The sequence below is a fragment of the Hakea prostrata genome, chromosome 8 (assembly GCF_041222555.1).
Source record: "Hakea prostrata isolate BN-2017 chromosome 8, UWA_Hpros_2, whole genome shotgun sequence".
Classification (NCBI taxonomy): domain Eukaryota; kingdom Viridiplantae; phylum Streptophyta; class Magnoliopsida; order Proteales; family Proteaceae; genus Hakea; species Hakea prostrata.
Genome location: NC_142607.1, coordinates 50331544 through 50354926, shown reverse-complemented (window position 1 = coordinate 50354926; position 23383 = coordinate 50331544). Strand labels below are relative to the sequence as shown.

The 23383-nt window shown below is 40.2% G+C and overlaps 2 protein-coding genes across 2 annotated transcripts in view; both read left to right on the top strand.

Moving 5' to 3' along the window:
• Window positions 1-2819: 2819 nt before the first annotated feature.
• LOC149008444 (uncharacterized) lies at window positions 2820-6090 on the top strand. Its single transcript, XM_089166739.1, has 2 exons — window positions 2820-3236; window positions 3338-6090. The coding sequence occupies exon 2, from the start codon at window positions 3338-3340 to the stop codon at window positions 5246-5248; it is 1911 nt and encodes a 636-aa protein (XP_089022865.1). The 5' UTR covers window positions 2820-3236; the 3' UTR covers window positions 5249-6090.
• A 2987-nt stretch (window positions 6091-9077) lies between these two features.
• LOC149008443 (uncharacterized) overlaps window positions 9078-23383 on the top strand; it is a 37277-nt gene continuing 22971 nt past the window's right edge. Inside the window, exons 1-5 of the mRNA XM_089166473.1 lie at window positions 9078-9404; window positions 10855-10916; window positions 11746-11800; window positions 15101-15199; window positions 15457-15543. Coding sequence (XP_089022599.1) covers window positions 9309-9404; window positions 10855-10916; window positions 11746-11800; window positions 15101-15199; window positions 15457-15543 — 399 coding nt within the window. The 5' untranslated portion in view covers window positions 9078-9308. The remainder of the gene's footprint in view (window positions 9405-10854; window positions 10917-11745; window positions 11801-15100; window positions 15200-15456; window positions 15544-23383) is intronic.

Sequence of the window (23383 nt, the reverse complement as noted above, 5' to 3'; positions counted from 1 at the left end):
ACATCTCAACCACTCCTTGCGCCCTGTTTCGTTTAAGTGAACTTCTTTTTGGTAAAGTTTATTTGCAAAACGAGTGATCGAGATTTTGTCTCGTAAAACGAGTAATTGAGATTTCGCTTCGACCACAAATTTCAATCACGACCATAAACTGTATTGTATTGCACCCTTCTGCGGTAGAAAATAGTAGAACCAGAGTCCATACAACTCTGTACCGAATTGTTGATAGATGTCTTATAACTGTGAAAATTATATTACAGAAGTTTCATGAATTCAGGAGAGTAGTTGGGTCCCATGGCCATTGAAGCATACAAATTTAAGACAGCAAGAATGCGTTTTTTTATGGATGAAGTGTGCAGGCAAGAATGCGACAAGAAAAAATTAATGGTTGCGGCCCTGCGGGGCAGGAAAAAAATGTGTTTGTTCCGTTTCTTTCTGGTTCTTCGGCATTAAAGATATTGAAATACATTTTTTTGGGTAAATGTTGGAACAAGTGTGAATCAATAATATTCAAGTGACAACAGATTTTTAGGTTACTCTTCTTTTTTTGCTGTTTCTGCTGTTGTTGTTTTTGTTGTGTTGTGTTGTTCAACTGAGTCACCAAGAAGGGATTGGGACCCCACAGTCCTGTCTGAACTTTATTATTGTCGGTGGGTTGGAAAAGAAGCTGTTCTTTCTCAATTCTCAAACCCTCCATTAACTTCTCTATTGCATCTTTTTCCTCTGATGCCTGGAATCTCTATGGCCAGTGCATGCTTTCCCACCCTTGAAATGAAATCCTTGTCTACCACCAACTGCTTCCACCAATTCCAACTTTTGACTCTTTGAGTAATGTGTGTGGTTGGCTACCCACTTCCCCTCTACACCTCCACTGCAGATCTGCATTGGGATCAGTCACCAGAGATTTCAGCCCAGATTGGCAGGAATCAGTGAATCAGTCTCTTCTGCCGACATGAGTCTCTGCTCACCATTGGTGGTGATCTCAACTGGAGAGCTGTTCTACAGGTGAAGAAATCCAGGACCATAGGAATCCAAGTGGTCTCTAGTTTGGGTTATTGGGTATGATGAATTATGATTAATCCTTTAAAGAATAGGTTTGTGTGATTGGAATCCAAAGACAAATTAATGGAGGTTAGCTCCAAGTGGGGTATCACTCTATCATTGTTGCTCTCAGGTTATGTCATCATCATGTGCTTACAATAATTGTTAATACCTGTTCCATCAAAAGATTCTTTAAATGTAAACCACAATGTGCCATGTAAATTCCTTTTGGTCATACATGCAAATTTGTTGCCTGGTTAAATTTCTTGGATTTCCTTGAGTTTATGGTTGAGTTAAATGAAGAGGTTTCTTCAGAGATTTCTGGTTTCGGACTTTTCATAAGTTTCAGTTCTCTTCCATTGGTTCTTTGAAATCCTGTAGAACTCGTATTCTCAGTCTTTGATTCTGTACCCCCGAGCTCTACTTTAGTGTTGCACATTAACTGTATTGTGTACAGTTAAAATTTCAATCTCAAATACTCGTTTTGCACAAGTGTTTATAGCAACGTTTGTAAAACAAACGATCGAGATCGAAATCTCTATTTTAGTTTCAATCTCAATCGTATACAGCATGGTAGCACATTTAATGTGCAACACCCAAGCAATTTCACTTCACCCCATATTCCCTAATTAAGAATCTCATATCTACGTATCCTATATAAGGATATTAAATTCAATAGAAAGCAATTTATATTGAAATGGTTCACCTAACCAACACACTAGTGACTGAAAGTGCATATGGAAGCATCCCATTGTAGCATGGTTTTAACGTACAATGTCGGCATTATTGACATAAAAAAATATTTTTTTCTACAAGAGTTCTGTCCCAACAATTTTTATTTGAAGATATAAAATTTCAATACCTTAATGTCAGGGCTATAATTGTGACCCATCAACCATTACATTATGAAAAGTGGCGTCAACCTTGCACCCATCTTCAACTTTGAATTATTTGACACATTCAAAGTCACTTTTAAGAACATTAAGCCCATCTAATAACTACTTTAGAGACAAAAATTAAAAGGGATGGATCAGTTGTGATGACAATTGGAGAGATTCTCCATGGACGGATAACAGTTCAAGATAAACTGAAAAACACTTTTCTATGATTGCTTCAGACACTTGCTCGATTATAAAGCGATTAAAAAGTTGAAACCAACACCTCTTAGTAAAGAGGTTGTGAGTTCGAATCTCGCTGAGCTATATAAATATTCACGTCCCTCGGCTTAATAAAGCTCTTTGTACTAAAATTAAAAAAAAAAATTACATAATTATCGATTTTTAAGTATCGGCGTCTTTACCCAAAAACAGGAAATAAAAAAAAAAAGTAACGGCGTCTACAACGCCGTTTCCACAGAATGGCACAGATCCCTACAACCACGTGGCAACATGTAACGTTCTCTCGGAGACGTCGGTAGCTCGGTTTGTTTTTTCTTTTTCTTTTTTTGGGTTTTATCTTTTTAGTTTCTGACTATTCCAATTTTAGCCCAATCATCTGGATACTCGGAATGCTAAAAAACATCTTCTACTTAGCATATATAGAAAGAAATTTCAAGCCTATTTTAGACTTTTCAAAATTAAAATAAAGTTTTTAATTTCAGTTTATTATTTTTGACAGCATTGCCGTACATAGAAGAGGGTTTTTTGTCCGTACACCCCACCGCTTACGAGTTTAGCGTTCACTTTTCGAAGCACACCTGTCATTTAAGTAATCCTACGAGGGCATTTCAGGAAACAAAGAAATACTCACGAAAAGTAAAAACTCAGGCCGCTCCATGATTTGTGATCTTTGTCCTTTTCGGCTCTCTTTACTCGCCACCCTTTCTCTTCTGCGCTTTATCGCAGAGGAAGGTCTCTCCTCCTCTTCTTTCCATTCTTTCTTTGCTTTATCTTCATCGCTCGAAGCGTGACACCCGTGATAGAAAGCGAGCGAAGGGAAAGAAAGAGAAGCCACGGGTTGCAGTTGTAGAATTTCGCAGGAGATCAAAGAAGCCGAAAAAAGATTTTCATTTCATCTTTTCTGGTTCTTGATTCTTAGAGAAAGAGAAGTTTTTCTTTTTCTTTCTGCAAATGCGACTCCAAAAGCCCTTTCGCGTGAAAAGCGGAAGAGTAGAAAGGCGAACAGCTCTTTCATGGTTGTAAAGATTTTTTTTTTAGACAACTCGTGGAAGCGTTGCTTTGTCGAACTAAATTGAGGAAGTGAGTTTCTATTTTTATTATTTCGGTCCAAACTAAACGAAAGTTGAATTTTAGTTTCTTACGCTGTCATTCTATGGTTTCTCTTTGTTTCTGAATTGCAGATGCCTGAAAAAGGAGGGATTTCCGTTTCCAGCCCAGTGGGATTACGGTTAGGTATATGGTTTCCTATACGTTTTCCGATACTAACAGCGGCTGCTTTCCTGGGAATGCTGTTCATCTGGAGCATCGATGCATCTACTATCAAATACAGCATAAGAGCGTGGCGGAACCGGAGAGATTTTTTGGCCTTCAAGCATCAAAACCATGAAAATCTGACTCACTATTCCTTCCATGAGCCAATCAATGCGGCAGAGACTCAGAATAGCAGTAGCTACCATTCGTCGTTGAACGTTACCGAGTCAGAACACGGTTCTTCTCAAAATGCTGAGCCAATCAATGCGGCAGCGACTCAGAATAGCAGTAGCAACGATTCCTCATTGAACGTTACCCAATCAGAAAACGATTCTTCTCAAAATGCGATTCGTTCTGTCCAAAGACATCACCAGAGCTTGAACAGAGCATTGAAAATGCCAAATCTTGGCTGGATTTCCGTCGAATTGGAGCCAGACTTCACGATGAATCTGCTGTCCAGATGGTTAACTCCAGGTTGTGGTACCATGACGGAGGACATCAGAATCGAAGGTCTAGAAGATGAGGGAAATCCAGTTACACTATCAGCCGGAGAAATTCACAGTTTTGTTATTCAGGCCGTCGATGGGAAGGGGAATCCACGTTGTTTGGGTGGTGATTACTTTGAAATCGACCTCTCCGGCGAGAACTGGAAATCTCGACCACCGTTGAAGGATCATGGCAATGGCTCTTATACCATCTCCCTTCAAGTCCATCCCGATTTCTCTGGTGAATATAACCTAAGCATTGTCCTCCTATTCCGACACTTCGAGGGTTTACGGTTCTCACCGGAGCGATTTGCCTACCAGAAAGAGCTCCGCCGAATTCCAATTGGGTTCTCCAGAAGCAATGCCAAACTGCCTGAACTACAAATCTGTAAGAAATCTGACTTTAGCAGGGACGTATGGTCCGGGAGGTGGACGCGACACGCGAACAATGAAGAATGCGAGATAAGCGACGATGGTCGGTATCGTTGCTTGGAACCTGATTTCCCATGCCAGAAACCATGGTGTGCAGGTGCTTTGGGTTCGGTGGAGAGCAATGGTTGGGTTTATTCGAGCCACTGCTCCTTTCGAATATTCTCTGCAGAGCTTGCGTGGGAATGTTTGCAGAACCGATGGATATTCTTCTGGGGCGACTCCAACCATGTTGACACCATACGAAACCTTCTGAATTTCATACTGGACTTGCCGGAGATCAAAACAATCCCGAGAAGATTCGATAACAACTTCACGAACCCTAAGAACACGAGTCAAACAGTTCGAATCACCAGCATTTTCAACGGACATTGGAACGAGATTAAGAATTACGAGGGTTTGGATTCTCTTCGAAACGAAGGGTTTCGGAACCTAGTGAAGCAGTACTTCATCTCCGAAGAAAGGGTTCCTGACACAGTGATCTTCAACTCCGGACTCCACGACGGCGTCCACTTCAAGAACATAAGATATTTCTCGGCGTCGGCGGAACGGGCGGCGGCGTTCTGGAAAGAAGTGATGGACGAGGTGACTCGGCGGGGGAAGCGGTCGCCGGAAGTATTGTATCGGTCGACGATTGCCACCGGAGGGTATGCCAGGAGGTTGATGTTTAATCCAAGTAAAATGGAAGCTTTCAATGGAATCTTGTTGGATAAGATGAAGCGAGTGGGAATCGTTTCGGGTGTGATAGACGATTTCGATATGACGTACTCGTGGCACTTCGACAACCGTTGCAATGATGGGGTCCACTATGGTAGGCCACCATTGAAGGCTAAGTGGAGGGACGGTGAGATTGGACATCATTACTTCGTTGATTTGATGCTGGGACATGTCATACTCAACGCCATCTGCGCAAGCGCAACACCATAACATTTTCATATTCGTTAATTCGAATTGACTTTTTTTTTCTTTTTTCTTTTAATTGATTTCATCTTGGCCAACTTACACACCCCTCGACTACTCCTCACCCTTGACCCCGAAAGAAAATCGAACTCTGACTTCCTTTACAGAGTGTTGGTCTTTTGCCAACTGAGCCACCTCTCAAGATACGCTAAACTCGTCCAGGGTGGCGTGCGTGTTATGAATCCACCCTGGGTCCTGCTATTATTGGGTCAATAATGAAGAGGAGAGGTGGTGATTGCAGGTGGAGAGTTGGGAGTGAAGCGTTGGCCGTGGCCCGCGGGGTGGTTTGGTGGCGCATGTGAGGGAGAGGAGAGGAGCGCTCTGGTCCCAGTTGCATGTGGGAATGTATCTTAAGGGAGCCATTGCTTTCTCTACCAGATTCTCTCTCTCTAGCCTCTTTTGGGATGAATTAATTGGTTAAATTACAGTTTTTTTTATAGGGTTAAATTACAGTTATGTGTGTTTCATTCATTGCAAAGAAAAAAGTGGTAATGTTGTTGTATACTTGTATTTAATTTGTATTTAATGGAGTCCACTTTGATGTATAGACGGTTAAAGGGGGTCAGCTAATATTGAAATAAATTAACCGGTTTGATTTAATTAGTTTCACTGGTTCTGGAGTTTTTGCTATGTTGGTCAATTTGGGTTGTATGTTAATATTTTTGTTTTTTTTTATTGTATTTTAATAACTGAAACAGCTCAGATCATGTATATGTAATGTATTTTTAATTTTTTTTCTAATAAGTTGGTACTTTTGCAGAGTTTTGAGCCCATTTTGAGAATTACCATCAAATTGGGTTATAATGATAAGATGCTTCTCTTAAAAAGGTGGAGGGGTGTTTTTATATTTTTTTTCTGAGCCTTAAGATCTCAAAAAATTTGTCCTATTTTTTTTTTTTTAACAAAAATGTCATTTCCCCTTGTGTAATCATACATGATTTCAACTTCTAGAAAGAGTGATAAGTGGTGAAAATAAATAGAAACATGCTTCTTCTTCTTTTTTTACCATAAATGGAATGAAAACATTATACCATACAATCCCTTGTCCAACATTTGGTGTCAAAGAAATGGCAACTGTCTCGCCCCCACTAAAAACAATTTGAGAATAAAGTATATCTACAGAGTGTTGAATTGCGTGGAGGGAAAACCGTCAAGGGTGATGACTATGAAAATGTAAGAGTATGTTATGTACTTAATGGGCCAACTCTGGAGTATGAGCATTAGATTAGGCCAGTTTTATTATAGGATAGGTTAAAACGTTTGGCTCCATTCATTCCATCAACTTCAAAACTTTTAATGCGTTAATCACATACCTAACATAATTGTTATCAAAATCAATTAAAAAAAAATACTATTATTGGAATTTGGGATTGAGCCAAAGCATCTAGATTTCTAGATCTAGATTGTGGCTTAAGAAAGAAATATAAATGATCTCGAATAATTTATGTAATACAGAATTCCAGAGAAATTAAGTAGATTAAGTAGGGTTATTCCTTAGATCTATTGAATGGATAACCAAAGTTACAGTGTACATAGATTTCAGAATTTTTTGCATTCATTATTTTACCAAAAAAAGTGGAAGAAAACATATGTTTAACACCATATTGAGTTTTTATTTGTGTCATAGTGTAAAATATTGGCGAAATATAGCTAGATTTCGACCCATTTTGGGGGTATTTTAAGTCATTTTGTACCCAAATTTGGTGTCTAGCCTAATTTAATGTCAATATTTGATAATTTAAATTATTTCCTATATATTCTATCATGTAAATTCTCCTTCCTAATCACATTTAACATATTAGAGGCTTAATTCATTCGGACATATTGGAAAGATTATCCGTTGACCTTAGAAATTCCATTACAAAATCCCATCATAATTTAAATTGTTTCATAAACTCTTTCATTTATATACTATTCCCTAACCACATTTGACACATTGTCCTTCGAGACATAAATCACTCGGATATAATTAATAAGATTGTTAATTGATCTTTAAGATTTTGTTACAAAATGTCTTCATAATTTAAGTTATTCTATGTAGATTCTCCTCCTTAATCACATTTGGCACAGTGTCTTTTGAGGCTTGAATCATTGGGACTGAATTGGTAAAATTGTCCATTGACCTTGAAAATTCCTTATAGAATCGCAAGAGAAATTACCTAAAAATCTAGAGAAATCGCTAAAGTGTCACAATATTTTTGCAATATATTGGTCGATTCGAAGATATATTGGGAAATATTGCTGAGATTTCAGCAATTTTTGGCCCGTTTAGTTTCGCCCCTAAAAAACTTTCGATTACTGCCAAACCTAAATTTCGGCTAAAATTTGGCGATATGTTGTACAATAATTGGTGTCACATAAAGTGATAAAACAAACATCCAAAATTGCCATAAATTCGCTGTGTTTATTTATAACATTTATTCCTTTAAAATTAGGGTGAGTGAACTCTACCATTGCCCCCACACTAACATGGTAGGGAGTGCTGGATTGAGAAGAATGCGGAACACAATTATTTATTCAGTTTTATGGTTTGAATTCTCAATTCGAAAGTTTTTATCTATTAATGAAGAAGATAACTATGCAAGAGTTGGTGATTGTAGTCTGTAGACTCACGGGTTCTGAGCTTTCACTGATGGGTGATGGATAAGCTTACCTTTTTCTTAACATACACCTTAGGATAAGAAATCATGCACGGATTAATGAGAGCACGTGCAGGAATATTAATGTGAATGCCATTTCGAGGCTATCTAGCTCTTTTTCTTATGTATCTTTCCGTTATGTTAATAGGGGTTGTAATAGTCATGCTGACTTCTTAGTTCAAGATATGAAGAAGTTTATAGCTTAATCCAGTTTGGACGTAGTCCCCTCCTGCTTGTTTTGTAAATCCGACTTTGATAGCCCTTGTTGTTTTCCTTGATCATCTAATATAAGTTTATGTTTGTCCCAAAAATATGAATTCAATTTTATATTTCATGAGAACCGATACTGAATGACAGAGCTTTCCTCTATCAGGGCAAGGGGTTGAATCACCATAGCGAAGGCCAAAGAACGAAAGAAGGATTTTGAACTTGAAATGAAGTTCACGGACTGAATTTGACCCCCCTTCCCCCGATGTTGAATCCGGCTCTGCACCATCTTGTACTTGTGTCTTGGCTTGGGTATGGGTAGACACAACCGATCAAAACGTCTCTTGTTATAGAAAAGAGTAACATGGGGTTATATCCACTTGACCATAAGAGTGTGAGAATATCATTTCGCCTAACCTTGATATTTAGGCAAAATAGACATACAACTCCTATAGAGTCTGGATCATCTCCCAATCGATGGTGCACTCTATGCTCCCCAACAACTTTACAAACTCACATTATGGTGGGACCCACAGGTGAGAAATAATAAAATATATATAAAAAAATCTCACCACCTTCACCTGTGGCCCCACCGTAGTGTGTGGTTGTAAAGGTGTAGAGGAGTAGAGAGTGCACCCCCGACTCGAAGATGATCCGGACTCTACAAGCAACCACATCCAGCTATTTGTCGTATTCAATGCAAATTTAAACACAAAGTTATACGAAATGAGTTTCACATAGACACTGAAAAACAAATATAAAAAGTTAATCACTTCACATGGCCTTAATATATTAACATAAGAGGAGTGATCCAGATTTATTATATTATTATTATATGAATACTGTTGTTAAGTGTTTTGGGATAAGGGAAATATACAATTTAGTTCTGTTATATTGTTTATATATTATACATAGGTGGAAACAAAGGTTAGTTTGTTAGTTCAGTCACAACTCACAAGAACTGATAAATCTTGGGGACGAAACATTTTAGATTTGGAAGGGGATAGAGTGGTAGACGTTTAACGTTCGTGGGGGGATTAGGGATATAATCATACAAGTCTGCTAAATTTGGATTACTAAATCTGGCAACCTTTGAAGGCTTGAGGGCAAGGTCGTCCTTGAAGCAACCCATAACCAAGGACGACGAGGAGGTGTGCAGACCTTGGCGTCGAAGGTTATCAATGGCGGTCACATGGGCTTCCGTTTCCAGGATCGCCCTTCTCCTCTTGCTTTTGATCGCCATTACTATTGCCTGCTTTACTATTCCCATTGAAAAGGTAGATTCATATTTTCTACTTACTCATTCTCTGTTTAATTCTGTATTACATGGTTGAGTGTAATGTGGCTTTTTGTTCCTCACTCTATGACTTTATCAATTTAAGGCACCATTGATTCACAATCTCACATTGTTCTTGATTGGTTTACCAATGTCATTTTGTATATTTTTTTTTAAGTTGTATCATAGCGAACAATTTTGGGATTATTGTGGATTTCTATCTGTCTGATTTTGTAACTCGTTAGCTGTTTAATTATGTATTACATGGTTGAGTTTGATGTGACATTGGGTAGCTTTTATAATTAGGTACTTGCTGTTTTTGTTTCTCACTCTGTTGAGTTTATCGATTTGATTCACAATCTTACATTGTTCTTGATTGGGTTACCAATGTATGTTTGTTTTATTAAGTTGTATCATAGCCAACAATTTTAGGATTATTGTGGATTTCTGTCAGTTTGGTTTTGTAACTCTTATTAAGGAAAAGAAGGTCTGTTGGCATTTGGGTTTTTGTTCATCATTTTTTTCATACAAAAAATCCCACCTTTGATGCTTTTTTGAACTTTTAATTCTGATGCCTCTTGTTGTGTAGCTGCTACATTTTATGCTTACTGGGTTTTGGCTTTTATTGCACGAAACTGGATAGACGAATACAGAATATTCAGGTTTAAATATTTTTTATTTCAGTATTGTTGCTCATGGCACATATATTTTTTTCTTTTGTGTATGAAAAAAAAAAGCCTTTACGCCTGTAGTGAAATAAATTGATGTAGATACTCATAGAAAGGACCTCAATGCATGTAAACTTAAGGTATTAGGTAGACACATTATTTTGAAACATAGAGTTTATGTAGCATAATTGAGCAGGATAGAAAATGCTTTGCCAATAGCAAGGGAAAAGATTACACAGATGAAACAGGTGGACATAAGTACAGAGCCATAAGATTTCAAATTCAAACATGGAAGATATATTTGTTGCAGCACTCTAAAGATGAAGCAAACTTATGTTTCACGTCCTCTTTTAATGGAATTCGCATTATTGATTCTCTCATGCAGGTGTACAACTATTGCCTGTGATGATTTTTAACTTATGACATTCTGTCACTGTTTCTTTTTCCTATACACATCTGATAAGTATCAGTAGCAGATTCAAACCGGGATATTCTTTCAGATCTTGAGGTGCCCAAACAGCTAGCCACCTATCCTAATAGCAGGGATTCACTTTAATATTTACTAGGGAGGTTAAAAGTAAAAAGAAAGGAACACAGAAATTACAATTTAAGCTGAAGAATACTAAACACGAGACTAAAGTACCCCCTATTACATTCTAACAGTTAAAACCCAACCTTGGTTGAAAAACTGTCTGAGTTTCTTTTTCTGTATCTCATTTTCTTAAATATTTGTTCACTATTTCTCTATATATGTTTATATACTAACTGAGATTTCAAATGCAGATGTTAAAAGATTTCCTACTATGGATTGAGCAGAATCTAGGGAATTGGGGTCCACTTGTTTTGTAAGTTACTTTACTTCCTACTCATTGTTCCTTTATTTAGCTCTGACTCAGCATCTCTGTGAGCTAGTTCTCTTCTCCCTGTCTGCTGTGAATTTTGGTATTGATTATGGGCCTCTGGAGTCTGGACAAGATGATCTGATTGTAGTTGAAACCCTTATAAGCACTTGGGTTTGATGCCATCATTTTGTTTCTACTTAAACCTTGGTTCCAGTGATTGAAACTAGAATTCCCAACCCACAGTTTGGACAGAGCACTTCCAGCTAATAAGATACTTGAAAGCATGATGTGAACCTTGCAAAGAGAGAATTAACTGTTAATGTACATAGGATCGCCAATAGGTTCAGTGACAATCCGATATAGAAACACTATAATGTTGTTAACCTAATGGTATATATATAATATGTGTGTGTGTGGCTAGTCTTCTTATCCATCTCACTGAAATGTGTAGAAAACTCATCTCTCTCCGTGATAAAGGTTGGATCTTGATAGTTGATACACCATATCTTGAATATTCCAACTGTTAATGCAAGCTACATATGTTTGTTGCTGAAATGGGTATGGTGAAGTAATATTAAGAAGAGATCAAGGCTATTCAAATATTATTGTGACAATCTTTCAGTTATATCATATACAAGAAAATTTGGGCTATCTTTTTGGAGGACTAAATGAGCCATCTATTCATGTTCAATGGTTGTCTGTCAAAAATCATTTTCAGGCCTATTCAGTTGCCCATGGAATATTTTGGTGCTTTTAACCTTAAATTTCTGGGCCTCTCTCAATATTTTTCCCCGTCTTAACTTTAACTGTTAATCTCTTGGAATTTTTCTAGGGCCATCTCTTACATCCCTCTAACAGTTCTGGCAGTTCCAGCTTCAGTGCTCACGGTAAAATTATCTTTTCCATTATAATTTGAGGCATAAAGTTTTCTTTTCCTCCTGTGTATTATGTTGTAGGGATATCATCTATGGTATTTGTGAAGCTAATGATAACTCCCTTACGTTTACTAGTTCAGAATACTCTCTTATATTAAAGCGAGTAATTGACCCTTACCCATTTGCTTTCTTAATATTAAGAGCATGATGCTGAAATCTCAGTTTAGTGATGCACAATAACTCCGTTAAGTGCTATCTTAGAGAAGTGATCAACCATTATAATTATAGAATCCATTTTCTCCCTTTTAGTTGGTAAACCAAGTACAACATCCATAGTCATAAGGATCCAAGGTGTGTGTATAACAGGTAAATGGGAGCACAATCCTTTGTTTTGCTTAGTTCCTTGGGCAAGTTGACATACACATCATATTCTAATCATGTGGCAATGTCTTGTGACTTGTGAGGTGGGGTTGTAACTTATTATCAGTAGGTATCATATGCATTGACCAACACATCTCATTATTGGTTGGCACCTAAACAGTTTTTCTCTTTAAGAGTTGTATCGGTTGATAGAGGGTTGATACAAGAATGGTACAATCTGATACAGGCCTGATACAGTTTGATACTGGTAAAAGACACTTAATACACCTCTTTTAAGCCTATGATGAAAGGTCCCACCAACTTGACCTGAGCAAGGTGCATCTTTTGAGCCTTTGGCAAATGAAAGCATTCAAAATAGTCCTTCAAACAGTTCAGCCAGTCTTGGAACAGTTGGAGATCAGGTTTCCTGCCATATTCCTTCAACTCAAGTCCTACTCGTTGAGAGTCATCATTAAATCTTGAGATGCCACGAGTAGTTAGAAAGCTACAAATGGCTTCCTCCAATGGGGGTTGAGGAATTTGAGATTGTTGTGGTCCTCTTAACACTTTAGACATGGGATTGGTGTGGAGTGAACTGGAAATCTCTCATCTATCCTCAAATAATCGTAGGTTTTATGTGCTTGTGTGTGAGAAAGATTATCCGCATATTGTTCTAGGGCTGCTGCCCTTTCAGTCATTGCCTTCATATTGTTGGCATGTTCTGCATGATCTAAAAAAATTGTGCATAAGATTCTGGGGGGTACTTGCATGTTTGTCGTGTATCCTCCATCTTATTACAAGTAGAGGGAAATGAAGGAAAGTTGAGCTAATGAGAATGTAAGATACAAAACTTTGGTATTCATGATTGTGCAACTAATCTAGAATCTTATGCACCATTTGGTCCCCTTCGCCTTCCAAATCCTTTACCACTTCCTCTGCATGGAACCTCCTCGGCTCCCCTCATAGCCGGTCCCTTGGTCCCATTTGGTCTGGTTCAAAGGTCACATCCCCCGTCATTCCCTCACCCTTTGGAGAGCTCTCAACCTTGCTCTCCCTACCCGATCTTTCCTCATCAGCGGCTATATCCCCGCCAACCCTTGTTGTTCCCTTTGTTGGAATGGCTCAGAGGACATTGACGACATTTTCTTCTCCTGGCCCTTTTCCCGTCCCATTTGGAATAGAGCCTTTGCTTCCATTTGGCCCCGCTCAAGACGCTCACACGGGTTTATTCGTGATTGGACTTGGATCTCGATGATCTTTTCCGGCCGCTCCATTTGTGATCACCTAGGCAAGCTAGTCTTTAGTGCCACCATCCATCACATTTGGTGGGAGCGCAATCTTAGAAGATGGACCCCCAAATCTCGATCCTTAGACTTGATTTGGAAAGCCATCTACTTTGATGTTTATTCTAGATTGCTTTCCCTCCCCCATCCCCCTGTTGCTGACGACCTTAGAAATAGGTTAATTGTTAGTTTCCGGGGTCTCAGCTGCTCTCTCATCTCCCCCCTTGAGCTTCTTGCTCCCCCCCCCTCTCTTCCTTTGTCTCCTTTGTATTCTTCCTTTATTGTGTTGCTTGTGTTTTTAATATATTAAATCTAGAATCTTAATTAAATATGGTAAGTGATCTTTGCAAATAAAGGGGCGGGCCTTGGGGCAATGGTCGGTGGACCGCAGTTGTAGCTTGAGGTCAAGGTATCAAAACAGCCTCAGCAAAAATTGTTGGTGTAAGGCTGCCCCCGGGGGGGCTTTCAGCACTAGTTTCGCCCTTTTTGATATTTTCAAATAGATATTATATATTCCTATTCAATTCGAAGGATGTGGCTGAAAAGTAAAGTGAACATTTTTACCTTGATTAAATTTCTTTTTTGAGGGGGGGGGGGTTAAATGGTTAATATCGGTGGTGATTTGTAAAGTTTCTGTTTTATTTTTCTTTTAACTTCAAAACAGATGGATCCATAAGGAAATGTTTGGCGATCTAATGCAGTCTGTACTGCATTTCCTTTGCCCCTTAGTCACTCCCCTGAACAAATGAAGAAGAAGAAAAGAAATGAAAGCGTTTGATTGCTAGATTCAATAGAGTGAAGTTTGAGTACCTTGACCCTTCGACCGTAACTTGAACAATGGTGAAGATGCATGTGTGATCAAGGCAAGCATATCTAAATGGCTATATAGAAAATACATTCTTATGTGTAATGACAATAGCTTTTAATTAGTTTCTTTTATTCTTACCCTGCAACTGATCTTTTCCCTATCTACTTGAAGCTGGGCTGATGTAGGGGGAACCCTTGGGACTAGGGGTCCTACAAGGGCTGGTATGTGTACTCTTGGTGGGTGCAAGTCCTGATGGGAAAATACCAAACATAGGGCAACTACAGGAGCAAATAAAAGATTAGTATGCAAATTTGACAACATAAGCAAAGCAATGGTCTCAACCTAAATGCAAGACTAAACAAAAGTCTATGGGGAAACATGGGGAAGAGGACTGCTTTTTTAATAGCATTCTATACATCTGTCTTCTGTTTTGGGTCTTCCCTCGTTACAAATTCAATGGAAGAAATGTTGGATATGGTTTGAAGTGGTTGATGATGAAATACATAATGAGCCTAATAATCTATGACTAAGATTGAGAATTTATCCTGTGCATTCTGTTCCCCAGCATAGCATTCATTGGTCAATACCTTGTAAAGATTTAACATTTTCTGACCAATATGGTCCTTTTACATTTTCTTTTGAAGTTATATCTCTGACGGATTTATATTCTTTCTGTTTGTCTTTATTTTGTTTGCATCTTCTTAGTATTCAGGGTTTTTACCCTGTTTATGTTATAAAATATCCAAATATGATTGTTCCTGTATATTTTGTTCAATTTTGTAATCTTCTCCTCAGTAAACTTGAGTTTCTATGGTTTGCATTTGATTGTTTATAGTGGGATACCTTTTCTTACCATTCCAGCTTGGAGGGGGTTATCTCTTTGGGTTACCTGTTGGCTTTGTTGCTGATTCAATTGGTGCTACTATTGGTGCTACAGCTGCGTTTCTTCTCGGTAGAACAGTAAGTCTCTTAAGGGTGCTTCCTTATTAGTCAAATTCACTACCATCATGGCATAAGTACATTGTATGCTTGTAGCAAGTGCTCTTTTCTTTATATGGAGTATCTGCTACTGGAGAAGCTTTTTGTTTGAGCTTGTAAACAACTTAGATTTTTTTTCTTCTTAAACATGTGCTTCCATTCTTCTTTTTTCCTCCTTGAGGTGACTCTTGAACTGTGTTTATACTACATATATTCTTATATTTCCCCCTCCCTTGCAGATTGGGAAGTCTTATGTAATCTCAAAATTAAAGAATTACCCACAGTTTCAGGCAGTTGGAATCGCAATCAAGCGATCTGGGTTCAAGGTCAGACTGTCTTATTTGAGCTTCCTTTACATGATTCTGTTCTTGAAGTGTGTTTTGCCAGTCATTTCCCTGATGTATATTCTTATTCACATTCTGTGTGATAATTTTTAATTAATCAATAGGTCTTTCATATCTGTCCTTCACTTGGTGGAAGTTTATTTAGATGTATTTTCCAAGGCAAATGGTTATAGCTACTACCTACCTGAATGAGGATAGTTTGGATTAAAATAATCCTTATCAGCAATTGAACACCTTTTTCTTTTTGGATGATTAAATGATTAAATGATTAAATAATTAAATTAAAGCAAAGAATGAAGAAAGTACAAGGGGGGGGGGAGGGAGCAGCGTTCAAAGTTCAAACAGGAGGCCGGAAAGAAGAACTAAGACCCCCGGTAACAACAATGAGCCTGTTCCTTAGGGTATCAATAACTGGGGGGTGGGAATAGCAAGAAGTTTAGTCGAAACATCAAAATAGATGACATTCCAAATCAATTCCAATGAGTAGGATTTGGATTTCCATACGCACTACAGTTGATGGATAGTGGCACTGAATACTAGCTTTCCAATCTGATCTTAAATAGAGGAACTTGAGAAGTTTCTCAAAACCCAATACCAATCCCAAGAAAAACCAAAGGAGCATCTCAAACAGGACCATATCGAAGCAAGGGTTTCCCCCCAAAGGGAATTAGAGAAGGGGCAAGTAAAGAAAAAATGTTCAAGGTTCTCTGAATCATTCAAACATAGGATACAGTTATGGGTAACCGGAATGTGGCGGCTAATGAGAAAGGATTGGGTGGGGAGAGCTAGGTTAAGGGCTCTCCAAAGGGTGAGAGAGTGACAGGGGATGTGGCCTTTAAACCAAACAAGGGACGACCAAGGGGGGGGGGGGGGGGGAGAACGAAGCAGGTTCCAAGCAGAGGAGATGGAGAAATACTTGGATGATGAGGGTAGCCAAACAGTGAGGTCATGGGGGGAGACATGGAGGGGAGGGAGGGAAACCCAAACTTGTGTAAGACTAGGGTGGGCCGTGGGGGAGGGGATTCTAGGAGCCATTAATAATGAAAGAGGAGATGGAGGCAGTTTTGGGGATACGAGACTCAGACAACATGAGGGCCGAGGAGAGTGAAAAGGATACCCATCGGATGCCACGGATCAAGCCAGGAATAAGTGGAGGAGCCAGAGGAGATATAAGTGGAGATGGCAGAGAGGGCGCACGGTCTCAAAAGGAGGATTTTCCTCTAGACCCAAGAAGGATTAGTGGGGACAGGAGCAGTCTAGATGGAATCAGATTTTAAGGAGGTAAGAGTAAACCCAATTGACCCAATGGAGTCATGCTTGGAGGCAATCTTCTATATAAGTTTCAAGAGGCAGCCGAGTTGACGCCTTGAATACGATGAATACCCAAACCCCCTTCCGATTTGGGACGACAAATACTCGACCATCTAATGGGGTGAAGGAAGTGGGTGGATTTCTGAACCTTTCAGAGGAAAGCACAGAAAAGGGATTCCATAGCATGGATGATGGAAGAGGGGAGGGAGAAAATACCACACCAGTAGAGGTAGGACGATTAGAGAACTATACGAATTAACACCACTCAACCAGTAAAGGAGAGGGGCTTGCCCTTCCAAAGTTGGAGTTTTTTGCGAATGTGGTCGAGCATGGGGGTGCAGTGGTGGATGGTAAGTCTACCAGGGATGAGCAGGAGACCAATGTAAACGATTGGGAAAGAGCCAGGCTTGAAGCTCATGAACTGAAGATGGGTGGTGCGCATCACATCAAAAATTCCAAAGAGTAGACTTGTCAAGGTTAACTCGAAGATAAGAAAGGGATTCAAAAAGGTTAAGAGAGGAAAGGATGGAAGAAATGGAGAGTGATCAACTTTAGAGAAGATCATGAGATCATTAGGAAAAGCAAGGTTAGTGAGTTTGAGAGACTTGCACCAAAGAATAGGGGAAATGAGAAGCTGGTCATTTTTTGATTGGAGAAGCGGAAAGGACTTCCAAGGCCAGGGTGAAGAGAGAGGGAGATAGGGGAAAAACAACCTTGTCGAATACTGACACGAGAGGAGAAATAGCCTGTAGGAGAGCCATTAGTGATTATGGAGAAATGGGGGGATGACATATAGGTTTCAATCCAATGGATGAAGGTGGGAGTGAAGCCCATAAAGGAGAGGACTTCACTAATAAAATTCCAACGGATAGAATCGAAAGCTTTGTGAAGGTCCAACTTCATAAGGGCAGCCGGAGAATGGGAAGCTCTATCAAAACCTCAAACAATTTTCTCACAGAGAAGAATGTTATCCATAATGTTGCGGCCGGAAATGAAAGCGGATTGGTTATCACTCATAAGAGAGGGCATGACCAACTTAAGCGATTCGCTAAGGCCTTAGAGATGAACTTGTAGAGAAGGTTACAAAGAGAGATACAACGGAAATTCAAAAGGGAAGAGGCACCAAGTTTCTTAGGGATGAGACAAAGAAAAGTTTGGTTAATAGAAGAGAGTTGGGAAGGGTTAAAAAAGAACCTGCGGATAGCACAAACAAGGGGATGGAACAGAGGGAAGCAAGGGAAGAGGGATCAACGAATTTATTAATCACACCTGAAGGGAGGGGGGTACTGGTAGAGAGGGAAGGGGGAGAAAGGAGGCCAGAGAAGGAGACAACTTCCACCTTGATACTTGGGGGGTCAGAGATCCAAGTGCCATTGCTAGAGAGAAGAAGGGGAATGGAGTTGTAATTGTGGCGGGCTTTCAGAGAACATTGAAAGAAAGCAGAATTAGAGTCCGCAAGCTCTAGTCATCTGGCTTTTTGGCAAAGGAAACTCTTCTCTTGGGCTTCGAGGGTAGAGAGCTCAAAAGAGAGATCTTTCTCCCTTTCAGCCAGAGAAGGTTGAGGGGATCAATCTGGAGGATGGACTGGACCCTCAGGAGATTGGAATGACAAGAAGAGACCCTGGATTATGTTTCCAAGGGTGGAGTTCCAAGATTGAAGGGCATCCTTAGTGTTCCAAAGTTTACAGGCGAAGGCAATGAGGGGGAGGGAATGGCACTGGATAGGCTTAATCCAAGCTTCTTTGACCATGGAAAGGAAAGAAAGGTTGGAGGTCTACATATCGAAGAATTTAAAAGGCTTACGACCTAAAGAAGAGGGGGTGAGGAGATGGAGGAGACAAACGGAGTGGTCCGAGAGATAAGGAGGAGAGAAGGAAGCATAGGAAGCAAGGAAACAGGAAAGCCAAGAGTCTCTAACAAGGAATCGAGCTTCGAAGCAATCCTATTAGAGCTTACTCTACGATTCGCCCAAGTAAGAAGGTGATCTGACTAGCGGAGATCAGCGAGACTGGAGTCTTCAACACAAGAATTGAACACATCAACAGCCAAGGAGATTAGGGGGCACCCACCGACATGCTCATGAGAGAAGTGGACAATGTTGAAATCACCCCCAATACCCCAAGGAAGTCCTACAGTGGAGGATGAGATGGATCGAAGGTCATTCCGAGGGGGGGCACGGTCAAAGGCACAATTGAAACTGTAGACAATGGTGAGAATGAAGGGGGGTTGAAGAGTTAGGGGAGAGGCAAAAATGCATTAATCGAGGTGAGGAATCAAGAAGATAGATTTGGTATTTTGCTAGGTCCTAGAGTACCCATTTGCGGCCATTGGGAGAAGGATTAGAATTAGAGGAGAAAGGATCAAGAGGGTGCAATTGAAGAGGCGATCCGATGGACATTGTCAATATGGACATGAGTCTCAAGCATAGCACAAAAGGAGGCTTTTGATTCACAGAGGGTATTTTTGACATCCAATTGCTCAGCGAGGGAATTAATACCCCTAACATTCCAGATAATATTATTAGTCATTTACAAAGAGGGGGGAGGGGGAGCAACAACATTAATGCAACTAGGGGAGTGAGCAACCAACTGAACTTCAATAGGAGGGAGAGTCTCACACAAGGGGGAAACTAAAGGCGAACGGGTCTCAAAGATGCTGGGGTCAATAGATGAACCCGAGCTAAGTGTGGTTGGGTTAAGGGAAGTGGGATGGTTTAAAGGGATTTGGCTAGGAGGGGGCAAATACTAACTAGTTTGAGCTATTGGAATGTTCAAAGGCCTTAAAGGGGCATTGAATAGGTATTGGGGTGGGCTAGAGGTTTAATAGCATGTTTAAGGGCCGACGCATTTGGAGGATAGGAAATAGGCCTATTAAAAGAGGGACGAAAACTGGGCCTGGACATGAATGATAAAAATGGGTTGATAGGGTTTAGGCAAGAGGCAGGTCCCGTCAAAGCGTAAGAGGGAAGGGGTAAATAAGGTTATCAGTTGAGGGGATAAAAGGGGAGGTGATATCGTTTATGCAGGGTTGTCAGTGCTATATTCAAGGGGATGGGACATAATGGGAGTTTGTTGAGAGTCGTCAAGGCATAAGTTTCCCAGTTTAACATTGTTTGGGAAAGGAAATGCTCAAGAGGTAGAGGGGTGAGAAGGAGGTACCTATAGCCATAGTGGGAGATCTCGCTCTCGAGCGAGATCTCGCCACTAAGAAAAGGCGAGATCTCAGTCGAGATCTACCAAAAAATGGCGTAGTCTCGGTGGCCCATCTCGGTGGGTTTTACTTTTTAGGGTTCTAGTTGTGTTGAAACTTGGTATTTAGCCTATTTAAGGCCTTTTGAACACATTGGTGGCCTTAGATTTATGAGAAAATAACCCTAACTATGTCTCCTAAGTCGACCCTATGTGTAAAACCGAAATTCTGTGAAATGCAAGGTTAGAGTCTTAGAGACAACATGTAATGTAAAGACTAAAGAATCTAAAGATATCAAGTAATTCAAGTTAATGAGTTATCAACTATCAAGTATCAAATACAATAACATTGCACATCAAGTATTCAAGTCAACAAGTGATCAAAGTTCAAACTATCAAAGATTCAAAGTATAAATTGTTAAATGTCTTCAAAATTTTACAACCATAAGAATTAAGAAGTTTTAGACTTTTAGTAAGTCATAAATCATAATCCATAAGTTCACAAGTCACAAGACGGACAAGATCACAAGAGTACAAGAGACAAGAGACAAGAGTAATAAGATTAGAAGATTACAACTTACAACTTACAAGACTAAGACTAAGAGTATCACTCAACATTCTGCATCAATTGATTCTGAACGGTGGCCACATATGACTCCCAAGTCAATTCATCACTGTAGTATGTCACATATCGGTTTATATGGAACTGATATGTCTCCATGTCAGAATACTGGGGGAATAGCACTCTGGGATAACCGTCAATCGTGGGTGGGTGAAAGAGCCATTGTTGTTGTTGTTGTTGTTCATATTGTTGTTGAGTATGTGGGTAGGGGTTTCTAAACCACTCAATTAACAACCCACCTTCGCTCCCATTTGTGTACTCTCCAGGTGCAGGGTCTTGAGGAATAGTATGACCTCCATAAGAAGAATACCCACTATAATCTGACCCGGTGCTGTGATCCTCGTATTGGTACCCCGATGACAGGCAAGTGTCCAAACTCTGCTGTTGTGAATCACTCTGACCATGATCTAGGCTCATGCTTCCCATGTTGAATTCAAGATCATGCATGCTCGCATCATCATTCGTTTGCCCTTACCCCGGTGTGATATGCTCTTCCTACTCCTAGCATAAGTCCGAGAGATAGGGGAACTGTGGCTCGCATGTGTCGGATGACTCGGACCTGGTGGAGGTGACTCCCTTTGTTGACGCTGACTTCCACCAGAAACACAACCAGCCTGACTGCCTCTATGACTCGAGCTCGATGTGTACTCTCCAGGTGCAGGGTCTTGAGGAATAGTATGACCTCCATAAGAAGAATACCCACTGTAATCTGACTCGGTGCTGTGATCCCCGTATTGGTACCCCGATGATAGGCAAGTGTCCAAACTCTGCTGTTGTGAATCACTTTGACCATGATCTAGGCTCATGCTTCCCATGTTGAATTCAAGATCATGCATGCTCACATCATCATTCGTTTGCCCTTGCCCCTAGTTTGATCTGCTCTTCCTACTCCTAGCATAAGTCCGAGAGATAGGGGAATTGTGGCTCGCATGTGTCGGATGACTCGGACCTGGTGGAGGTGACTCCCTTTGTTGACATTGACTTCCACCAGAAACGCGACCAGCCTGACTGCCTCCGTGATTCGAACTCGATGGCTGACTTGGGCCACTTGGCCCTCTGGTATTATCGGCATCATCTGAATCCCCACTATTAGTTGTCACCTCAGTTGTTTCAAGTCGACCAGGTGGCTCCACAAATGGTACAATTGGTCCTTCTGATGCCGCTACAACAGCCTGACCCTCATCAGAAGATACGTGCTCAGCCACAGCATCTGGGCCCATAGCAACAACAATGGTAGGATCCGGCTGCCCTCCTGGCCCATCCAGCACTAGGCCACCTCGATCCCTAACCCACTGATATATGACATCATCTTCCTCATCTTCTGCGGGGGGCTCATGGAATATATCAATCAACTCAATCGATTCACGATTTTCGTCATCTATATCATCTTGTATGTGCCCTATTCTCAATCTCATGTTGTAATGCACATACACTAAGTCCTCGAGCCTCTTACTCCCCAATCTGTTCCGTACCTTACTATGGATGAGCGAGAAGGTGCTCCAGTTCCTCTCGTAACCAAAGGATGAGCAAGTCTGTGAGAGTACTTTAATTGCTATGTCCCTGAGATTTGGCGCACTAGTTCCATATAGCACCCACCAGTCAGCTGCATAACCAAAAATAAGAATGCATTAGGCGAGTAAATCTTTATATTTATATAACTTATTAGTTATCATTTATAGAGTTATAGACTTATAGACTTAATGACTTATAGAGTAATGGACTATTTACCAGGATCATTTTTTTGCCTAGTTGCAACTGCAGAAGGCTTTCCAAAACTCCTAGAGGCATCCCTGAACTTCCTGATCTGTACACCAATTCTTCAATTATTGTATTATGTATATGCTTAATGCACTTATGCAAGAAGTTGAAGAAACAATTGAATAAGTTCTCACCTCTCCATTAATTGTCCCTTGCATGACGGGATTTGACACAAGCTTCTCCACCACGTCTTGCATCGCGTTCATCAACTTTACATCAAGCCCTAGATCATTCTTGTAATGGTACTTTGGGTTGAGGTAGTAAGCTTGCATTGTTGAAATAAAAAATTTGGTTAGTGACTTAGTGATTTGGTTGTTTACTTGTTTATAAATTATAAGTTATAACTTATAACAAATAAAGAATGTAACTTAAAGTATACAACAAAAACTTAAAGACTTAAAAGTGACTCACCAGCCAAGTGCAAAGGATGCATCAAGTGCATCTCCCATCTATTATCGATGATCCTCTCGTAGGATTTGAAGGAGCTAGGGGCAGCAGCTCTAACCAACTCTTTCATTTGCTCGAGGGTAGCATATATGTGGGACATTGTGGGCTTCTTCTCCGAATCCACCATCCTTAAAACAAACATAATAGGCTCTATAATGCCCAGTGTCCTATTTAGCTGCCTCCAAAAGGAATCATCAGCAATGGTTTGTTGGGCTAGTACTGCATCAGGATGGCTAGATCCACGCCAACCAAACCACTCCTCATTTGCAAACATGTGCCGTAGACCCACCACTTTCTTCTGGAAGCTTTTCAGAGCTACATAGTTGGTGGTGAATCTAGTCATCCAGGTTCGACTAGATCACCCTTACAGTGGTTCCTCATCATCTTCAGCACATAACCATGGTTATAAATAAAATTACTTACCCTTCTAGCCCTCTCAACCATAGTAGTGATTGACATTCTTTTCCCCAAGTCCTTCAACATAAGATCAATCGAA